The sequence below is a fragment of the Loxodonta africana genome, chromosome 8, assembly GCF_030014295.1.
Source record: "Loxodonta africana isolate mLoxAfr1 chromosome 8, mLoxAfr1.hap2, whole genome shotgun sequence".
Classification (NCBI taxonomy): domain Eukaryota; kingdom Metazoa; phylum Chordata; class Mammalia; order Proboscidea; family Elephantidae; genus Loxodonta; species Loxodonta africana.
This window is the reverse complement of record NC_087349.1, coordinates 20,814,921-20,825,290: the sequence shown is the minus strand read 5'-3', so window position 1 is coordinate 20,825,290 and position 10,370 is coordinate 20,814,921. Positions and strand designations below refer to the sequence as shown.

At 42.0% G+C, this 10,370-nt stretch overlaps 1 protein-coding gene across 4 annotated transcripts in view; it reads right to left on the bottom strand.

The window, feature by feature from the left end:
• TNPO3 (transportin 3) overlaps positions 1-10,370 on the bottom strand; it is a 91,109-nt gene that overhangs the window by 2,349 nt on the left and 78,390 nt on the right. For all 4 annotated transcript variants that reach the window (XM_003407268.4, XM_064289740.1, XM_023544606.2 and 1 more), the window contains 2 exons: positions 5,821-5,933; positions 353-444 (listed from right to left, as the gene is read on the bottom strand). In XM_003407268.4, coding sequence (XP_003407316.1) covers positions 384-444; positions 5,821-5,933 — 174 coding nt within the window. In that variant the 3' untranslated portion in view covers positions 353-383. The remainder of the gene's footprint in view (positions 1-352; positions 445-5,820; positions 5,934-10,370) is intronic.

Below are 10,370 nucleotides of genomic sequence, written 5' to 3'. Positions count from 1 at the left end.
GGTTAGCACTGCTTTCACCAAAAGAGCCAGGTTTAAAAATAATGTTGGTTGATTACCATATATATTTACCATTCTAGAAGTATCTCTAAGGGGAAGTGGGGAGAAATTTTCTTTGAGGCATTCAGCAATTTCTTATGGGGGCGAAAATGGCACCCAAAAGAAGCTGGTAATTATTTGGCTGTTCTGGTTTAAGAAAATCCAGGCCTTGCATTTCCCAGATGCTCAGCCATGTCACACCAGTAAGTTTTTCTGTGACTAGCTTAGGACTGCTCCCACAATGGCATTAAAGTCAACCCCTACCCCCAAGCATCCCTGCCAGCCAGCAGAAGCACTGCAACTGTATCCCACTCACCTGGGTGACAGGCACAGTGCAGGAGTGCGAGCTATCGAAACAACCTGGTGAAGTCTCTCAAGGCCCAGCAAACTTGCTTACATTCCTCAGCACTAGAAAAGACAGATACAACATGCTGAACAACAACAGCGACACTGAGGTGCACAGGACCGTTCCAAGTCTGCTGGGAGCTCTCTTCATCACCTCGTGTCACCATTCCGGATCTTTCTGTAACTCTAGGGTAAAACTAACCATCGTCTGTGGGAATAATTATAAGCTTGACGGTGCTTAAAGAGTGGGCTGTAGAGACAAACTTCTTGGTTCCACTGTGTCCTCAGGCAAGTTACCTATTACCTCTGCCTCATCTATTATCTACCTCAGAATGTGGTTCTGAGTACCAAATCAGTTCACATGTGTACTTACACAAGAGCAGTGAACAAAATGGTAACTAACAACATAAACGTAACAACAACATTTGGTTGAAGTCATTTATACAAATGCAAGAAAGGCAGAAGCCCTGAAAGTAAACAAGGAAGCTGTTCACTAAGGCTCAGATCCTTGTAACTCCACCAGCTGAGCTAACTCAGGTGCTGTGCTTTCCTCATTCTCCTCCGAAGGCAGATTTTGTTTACTTCGCCACGTCCAGCAGCTAAGTATCTATCAGTCATCGATTTTCTAGTTGAACAGGCTTCCTCCTGGGGGAGGAGGACGTAGAGGAAGGGGAAAGGGTTAAGGCATGGAGGAAAGGAGGAGGAGGAAGAAGGATCTGGCCTTCAGCAAACTGAGATGTGCCGATGGTACAGGTTTTCAAAAAGCCTCAGTGCTCATCAGACCCTATGTTTTCAACAGGTCCCTTTCTCCAAAATTGTCACTAAGAAACTAGTTGATGCTGGCTTCCTTCTTTTGTGTTTGTCTAACAGTTTTTGGTAACTAAACACGAGGCTAAGCTAAAAACGCTGGACAAGGAAGGACTTTCTAATATGCTCTCCCTTCTGGGGACCCCCCTCTCTGGATGAGAAATGCTCAGAGACCAGTGCCTACCGCCAGGACTCAGTGCTAGATTAGAAGAAAGCTCTCTCTCCATCTTGCAATGATTAAACAGCAGGGAGGCAACTGTAAGGGTGATCCAACAGGAAAGAAGGTGAACTGAGAGCTATCACCTTAAGGGCCTACGGCCAAACTTCCCATCTATTCAAAGGTCTACAACACCATTAAGAACCTTGGTTTAGACCCCAGGACTTGATTCAAAAGAGTAGTCTAAAAATTTTCTTCTAGTCTCTCTCCATCCTAAAAATGTAATGAAAATGAGGAAGTTCTTCTGGTTTAATTGAAATTCTGTCACTTGCTCTTCTGTGGATTTAAAAAGCGCCAATAAAAGCGTTACATTTCTCAGTCTGTTTGCAATCTGTACTGACTGTTAAGGAGGCAGGCAGGACAAGGGAACACGCACGTAACTCAAGACAAGTCACTGTGTGGTGGCATTATCACATGGGACTAATAGGAAATCCTGGAACTTAGGGTCATGCTCTACACAAGGTTCTTTCACCATCCTAACATCTCTTACATGTTTTACATCATCCCCTTCTTCACCCAGAAATCTTGGTTTACTCTGGAAAAGAAACGATAGCTCTATCCTTAGCCCCATTTGTGACACATGACAAAAATACTGAAATCGAAATGCAAGTACAGGGGGGCTGCAGTGAGACAGAGGAAATGAGGGCCCGGCCACTGTGTCTCAAGTTAGCTCAGCTTTTGCTCCAACCCCACCAGCAACTGCCTTGGCGTCAAGAGCTCCAAACAAATGTCTACCCCAAGTGTCTTTGGTGATTTAAGCCCTATGAAACGGATTAAAAAAAAGTCCCCTAAAAGCTACAACTATTTTCTGTTCTCAGTCTCAGTCCTTTCCTCAAGCCCTGCAATTCTAGGGGCGTGCTAAGAAACGCAGCCCTTTTTTTCTGATATTCAGGTAGATAAAGGAGACTAATCAAGCCTATTGATGATTCAAGCAGAAAACCACCCCCACGCCGGCCTCTAATTCCAGCGTCAGTGCTTCCTTGTTCAACATCTTTCAACCTTGAAGATCCTTATGTGAGTGGTAAGGGTCACAGAATGCCAGGACAGAGAATGTGAAACAATTGTAGGATTCCTTCTAGTAACTATTAGTTTGGGTCAATGGTGGGCTCATTCGGTGTTTGGAAAGCAAAAATGTTATTTTAGAACGAAATGTCCCAACTTTCTTCAAAATGACCAACTAAAAAAGTTAGGGAATTAATTACTAGTACCATTTAGAAAACAGGCTTGGGCTTGCTGAAATGAAACTCAACCAGTTCATCCTCCCTGCTAGGATGGCAAACAAAGTAGCATGTTGAGGCAGGAGCTGCAGGACCTTAAAACCAAAAGGGAGACTGAGTCATGCATGGACCTGAAGGTTCAAGGGCAGCAGGCATACTAGAGAAAAAGAATTACTAAGAGCAGGTGAGTAGTCTCAAACCCTTTCTTGTGCACCTCAACATTACCTCTTACTTCTGTTCATTTCCCACCGTGATGTCACAACTTAATACAGGAGGAGCGGCAAAACTTGTTTAGCAATGAATGATCAAGTAGGCCAGGTTGGTGGTGCATCTTACTTATCACAGGTATTTTTGTTCACACTATTGCATTATTTAGGCTGTCCCTTCTCCTTGCTCCAAGATTTTCCTTAGAGAATAATGTCCATGACCTTGGTTTCAGACTCACCCTTTTGTTTCGTCTGTCATATATTAGCCCTGTCAAGGGTTATGGGCTTGGTGGAGACTTATTCCAGAATGTGTGGGTGGCTGCCTTAGTGCTGGCAGGAGACATGCCCCAGCTAGTTCTGCAAGAACCTAACAACGCTCTAGCAGTTTTCTTCCCAAGGTGAAAGGAGTTAACATTCACTGATCACCTACTATGTGCCAAACCTTCTGATGGATCTCCATTTGGTATCTCATAATAACCCAGTTTTACAGATGAAGAAACCGAAGTCCATAGTGACAGAGTCAGTAAGTGGAAAGATTCGAACCAACATTCTTGGCTCGAAGCCAGGTCTCTACATTTTACACATGGGCTCTGACTGAAATGTTAAGACAATGCTCCTTTGAGGGTTTTCCGCAGGCTTCCATTTGCACTGAGGACATCAGAGCCAATATGATCCTGCCCTTCTGACCAACATTACATGGGAATCAAGCAGAACCAGAGAGAGGCCACTGTTAAACCTCTTTCCCCTGAGATAGACTGCAGGCAAAATACTACTTCTCCTGGAAGATTCATAGTTAAAAAAAAATCAAATCATTTTGTAAAGCCACCCCAGTCAATGTACACCTACCTAATGGAGGGGCTGCTGGGTTCTAATGGCCCACCTTTCCACCAGCAGTTGAGTGCTTAACCACTGAGCAACCAAGACCCCTTAACCTCTTATTAGGTTAATAGAATTTCAGTTCCTCTAATTGTGCCTACTACTTGATTGTGATGGCATTAGGTATGCAGGAGAAAGATGTGGCAGTCTGCTTCCAAAAACATTACAGCTTTGGAAACCCTATGGGGCAATTCTACTCTGTCCTAAGGGGCGCTATGAGTCAGAATCGACTTGAAAGGAACGGGTTTTGGTTTAATGGAGGGGAAATCTCCACTTGTGGCAAAATATGTCATGAAGACAGTCAGGTGTTACTTTCTGGTCATGCATGTCATTTGATCTATGGCTAAAAATCAGTAACTTCTAGGGCATGACAGTAAGCTATTTAGTAAGCTACAAAATAACAGTTCTCAATAGCTTGGGATTAAAAAACTGTTGGGACACTCTGGCAGGTAAGAAAACAAACTTTTGGAAAGTAACATTAAGAAATCAATTCTCAGAAAAGAAGATTTACTATTGTACCATTGTCCAAAATTTACTTTCTCTAACTTTTAGAAACTAGTTTTTAAAAAGATTATAAAATTAATGCCTGCTCATAGGAAAAAAAAAAAGGGCAAAATACTATGGAAGGTTAGGAAATGAAAAGTCTCCCTTTCTTCCCATTCTGGTCTCACTTGTGTATCTTTCCAGAAATTTACTAAGCATTAAGTAGCCTGTATATATAGAACATACACAATAAAATAGCTTTCAAATGTGTAAAACAGCTTTTAAATGTTATATGAGAGATGCTGTTATTTTCCCCCTTTACAACACAGCTTGTATATCTTTCTGTATCGCTGTATTTTTTCATTATTCCTTTTAGCGACTATTTATAGGTATAGAATAGCATTAATTATTTTACTATACTCTATTGATGGGCAGTTAGAATATCTTCTGCTTTCTCACTATTATCAACCCCACCGCAACACTGACTCTTGGCCCCTTCTACACCTGTATGAATATAACCCATTGCCTACAATTTAGTCAAAATTCTAAAGACTCTAGATATAAAAGGGAGTATCAGGGCAAGGTAACACACAATTAACCAAATTTAAGATGCTGTCAATAATACTATTGAAGACTATTAAAGGTTCAAAACCTTTGGCTCAGTGATTACATTTTATGAAAAATACTAAAAAATGAAGTATCTAGACTTTTAGAGGCAGTGTAAGGAAATCAGGAAACACTGGTGGTGTAGTGGTTAAGAGCTACGGCTGCTAACCAGAAGGTCATGCAGTTCGAATCCACCAGGAGCTCCTTGGAAACCCTAGGGTGGCGGCTGTACTCTGTCCTATAGGGTCGCTATGAGTTGGAATCGACTAGATGGCAAGTCTAGTTTTTTATAAAGAAATCAAGTAACACCTTTGTAAGACTTACACTTTTGTTTCGCCTGTCATATATTATTCCTGTCACAGGAAGACTGTGGAGCTACATTAAAAATGTTTATATGTTCAAGGCAAAAAATGCTCATGCATCCCTAACATCTCAGCTAAACTGTAATCCAGATTGTGAACTGCTGCCCCTGGGCCTGAGGGACCCCAGAGAGGTTCTCTGGCTGCACCACTTCTTTGAAATTAGAATTGAGACGTCTTCAGATACAACACACTTTCTCCAATTTGCTGCTGTCTACATCACTTTCTAATGCTTTACCACCACTGCTTCCCCTATTTAGGTACCTGCATTCTTGACCTCTGAATACGGAAAAGAACTGAAATAGGACTTCAGAAAGAGAAAGACAGCACTTCAGTGGGCTGCTCAGTGCATTTTTCTTTTGGGAGAAAAGAAGTGCTGCCACCTCCCCTTCAGGATCTTACACCAGTTAATGTATATGTATAACACAACTGATGTACATACATGTAGCGCCATTACGATGTTTCCCCCCATTTGGCTTCCAACACCAATTTGTGCTATTCAAGGTGAAACAGACACTAAATTGTGAATTTACAAGGGCATACAACAAGAAACATAACTTGTGGGTAGGTCTGTAACTAAGATGGCATAAGAGACAAAGGTATGCTTTTTTTCTATACATTCCAGCTGCTGTTCACAGTGGTGTTAGGAACGCCCAGCACCCCCTCACCTCGTGACTTGTTTGTGGAAATCTGTAAGTTGTCTGTGTGTCACTGTGACGGCTCCCACGGTTGTCTCCTTTGGTAAACCTTTCAAAGAATTCTCTAACCATCGGCAAAAAGTCTGTAAAGGGAAAAGGGATAATAATTTTAAAAGGCAGGGCTTAACTCAACTGAGGTTCTACAAACACTAACGAAAACCCAGCAGGCTTTCCTCAGCAGCATTTGCTCCCCTAGAGTCGGGGGCCAAAGGAAGGTCATGACAGGGGGCCTATCTTCAGGCCTCAAATCCCCTGGGTTGAGGCAGTCCTCAGGTCCAAGCCTAGACTTCCTTTCAAAGGGGCAGCAGGCATTGTTTCTAAAGCTGAAGTCTCTTCTGGATGAAGCTACTGTTCTGTCCCTATCCTTGAACTTAGATAATTTAAAGAACAAGTACAATCCAAAGCAAAGGTTCAGGTACCAACCAAGAGCAGGAGCAAGAAGTATACTAAGTGAACGGATGCCAGAATGTACACATATAACATGAACCCAGAGTCTTAAAGATTGTAAGGTCATCAACCTCAGCAGAAGTCCTAGTCACTCAGTTCCTTTGTGATATTGGCCTGTTCTTTGTGTTAGAAAATTCTTTCTCTAACAGAGATCTTATGCTTGCCGTGATTTAAAAATTTGTTTCAAGTGGAGAGGGGAAACACCTAAGCATAGTCTCTTTTTATCTTTCATATGCACAAAGTCTCTCTGCCCCCTTGCCCCTACTTCCTGCCTCTTCAAAGTCTTCAAACTATGAATCAAAATTTTAGAGCCTTTCTTCGAATTTGTATTTTTTACTTGAATTGTTCTCCTTTGGATCAGGTCTAGTTTATTTTCATCCCTTTCTTAAGTGAAATGTATACTTTGGTCATAGTTTTCTGACTGTGAAATTACTTTTTTTAATTTTTTTTATTGTTCTTTAGATGAAAGCTTACAGAACAAACCAGTTTCTCATTAAAGAGTCAGTACACACATTGTTCTGTGACATTGGTTAACAACCCCATGACATGTCAACACTCTCCCTTTTCAAACTTGGGTTTCCTATTACCCGCTTCGCTGCTCCCCCCTGCCTTCCAGTCCCTGCCCCTGGGCTGGTGTGCCCCTTTAGTCTTGTTTTGTTTTATGAGCCTGTCCAAACTTTGGGTGAAGGATGAACCTCAGGAGTGACTTCATTACTGAGCTGATAGGGTGTCCAGGGTCCATACTCTCAGGGTTTCTCCAGTCTCTGTCAGGCCAGCAAGTCTGATCTTTCTTTTTGAGTTAGAAGAATTTTGTTCTGCATTTTTCTCCAGCTTTGTCCAGGACCTTCTATTATGATCCCTGTCAGAGCAGTCAGTGGTGCTAGCTGGGCACCATCTAGTTGTACTGGTGGTGGAGGCAGTGGTAGAAGTGGTCCATTAGTCCTTTGGACTAATCTTGCCCTTGTATCTGCAGTTGTTTTTTTTTATTGTGCTTTAAGTGAAAGTTTACAAATCAAGTCAGTATCTTGCACAAAAACTTATATACACCTTGCTGCTTACTCCCAATTGCTCTCCCCCTAATGAGACAGCCCGCTCCCTCCCACCACTCTCTCTTTTCATGTACATTTTGCCAGCTTCTAACCCCCTCTACCCGCTCATCTCCCCTCCAGGCAGGAGATGCCAACATAGTCTCAAGTATCCACCTGATCCAAGAAGCTCACTCCTAACCATCATCCCTCTCCAACCCATTGTCCAGTCCAACCCATGTCTGAAGAACTGGCTTTGGGAATGGTTCCTGTCCTGGGCCAACAGAAGCTCTGGGGGCCATGACCACTGGGGTCCTTCTAGTCTCAGTCAGACCATTAAGCCTGGTCTTACGAGAATTTGGGGTCTGCATCCCACTGTTCTCCTGCTCTCTCAGGGGTTCCCTGTTGTGTTCCCTGTCAGGGCAGTCATCGGTTGTAGCCAGGCACCATGTAGTTCTTCTGGTCTCAGGCTGATGTAGTCTCTGGTTCATGTGGCCCTTTCTGTCTCTTGGGCTCATAATTACCTTGTGTCCTTGGTGTTCTTCATTCTCCTTTGCTCCAGGTAGGTTGAGACCAATTGATGCATCTTAGATGGCTGCTTGCTAGCGTTTAAGACCCCAGATGCCACTCTCCAAAGTGGCATACAGAATGTTCTCTTAATGGATTTTATTATGCCAATTGACTTAGATGTCCCCTGAAACCATGGTCCGCAAATAAAATTACCTTCTCATCCCTAAATTTTTTACGTTGTATATTTCCCCATCATTTTCATTTACGATCATAACAAAGCAGAGCAAAAGTAAATACTGTAATATAAATGAGTCCTTAGGAAGTACTACATGATTCTCCAAATGTGGCCCTTAGGGAAGACAGAACTCCACTCAGAAAAGACAAGCAGGGGCAAAACATTCAGGAAAGGCCCCGTAACTGAGAAAATTTCAGTATCCAAAAGTGGCTCCAAAGTTAAGTATAACACCCTCCAAAAGAAAAACAATGAAAGACAAAAGTAAAAAATAAAAACAAATTAGCTAGCATATAATGGTACTTTCATCTTCCAGTAAAGGAATCTGAAAAATTTGGTCAAAACCACAGAATAAATTTGCCACAAATGGGTGCCCAACAAAAAAGGGGGGAAACAGGGAAAGCGTTTTAACAGTTTATTCAAGTCAAAAGAGAAAGCTGGTGTGTTATCTTCTGTTGTATGAACTTTGAAAATGCTATGATTAAGAAAGTGGCCAAGTCTTAAAAGCCTGTGAGTGGCCATCTAGGATACTCTACTGGTCTCGCCCCTTTGGGAGCAAAGAATAATGAAGAAAACTAAAGACGAAAGGGAAAGATTAGTACAAGGACTAATGGACCACATCTACCATGGCCTCCACCAGACTGAATTCAGTACAACTAGATGGTACCCAGCTACCACCACTGACTGCTCTGATAGGGATCACAACAGAGGGTCCCAGACAGAGCTGGAGGAAAACGTAGAACAAAACTCTAACTCAAAAAGAAAGAACAGGGTTGCTGGCTTGAAAGAGACTGGAGAAACCCTGAGAGTATGGTCCCGGGACACCCTTTCAGCTCAGTAATGAAATCACTCCTGAAGTTCACTCTTTCGCCAAAGACTGAACACGCCCATGGAAGAAAACAAGACTAAAGGGGCACACAAGCCCTGGGGCAGGGACTGAAACGGAGGATGGAGCAGGAAAGCTGGTAATAGGGAATCCAGGGTTGAGAAGGGAAAGTGTTGACATGTCATGGGGTTGTCAACCAGTGTCATAGAACAATGTGTATACTAACTGTTTGATGGGAAGCTAGTTTATTCTGCAAACCTTCATCTAAAGTACAATAAAAAAACAAAACAAAACGAAAGTGGCCAAGAATGTGAGTTTTCTTTGGACTCTTAACCTTAGCTACAATCCCAATCAATTTATAGGGACAGACAACCCAAATTTATTTAAGAGTTCCTTTACCAAAACTCAGATATAAGTTGATGGTTATAGAAGACAACCACTTTAAATTACTTGACAATTAAATGGGTATCTATATAGTAAACTCTTAAAGAGCACATGGCTACCTGGTTTCTGTTCCTGCCCAGACTTGTTGTTCCCATTTTTTATGTTTACAAATCAAGAACGTTTTTGTAAAGTTGGATTTACATAATGAGTCTTGTTACCTGGGGACTAAGCATAGCTGAAAAAAATGAAAGTGGAGTGTAGAGATTTTCTCTATCAAGGAGTTTTGGAATTAATCTTGTTGGTTCCCAGGGATTCACAAAAGAACACTTACTTTAGGAAAAACACAAAAATACTACTGGATTAGACTGAAATGGAACATATGGATTGAACAACCAGCAATGGAAACTACAGGTACTATCCATTCCTGAAGCACCTGAGCTCACATAGAGCTGCTGAGCTATCTGATGAAACCGAAGTTGCATGGGAACTTCAGAGAATTTGGTGGTAAAAATTAAACAGAGTTCATCTGGCTCCCTCTCAAGTACAAACCTGAAGAAAACATTAGAAATATCAAGCATCTGTCCTACCTGTGATTCTAATTTTTGAGGAACTGACTAAGCTAAAGTATGTCCACTAAGACAATATACACCAACCCTCGAATTTTGGAAGTAAATATGCAAGTCCAAGAATCATCCAGAACTTCTGGTTCAGTAATATCGGAGTCTAACTATCAGTAAAGTGCACATTCTCTTGCTGAAATTGAGGCTAAAAACTGCCAGCGATGATGCTATATGGTGGGAGACAACATGAGGATACACACGGGCTACCCTTACAAGATACCTCTGTATCTGGACTTAATACAGTCCATGGTTCTGGGAGAAAGCTCACTGTAACTAGGTCCAACTGTGCAATCTTCTGTACAACTTTTGTATTAATATTAAAAATTAGAGAGAGGGAAGAAGGTAAAATTGGCACGAAACGAGAGACTGTAAGGGCTGACTCAATAGGGGGAGAGCAAGTGGGAGAAGGGAGTAAGATGTATGTAAACCTACATGTGACAGACTGATTGGAATGGTAAATGTTCACTTGAAGCTTA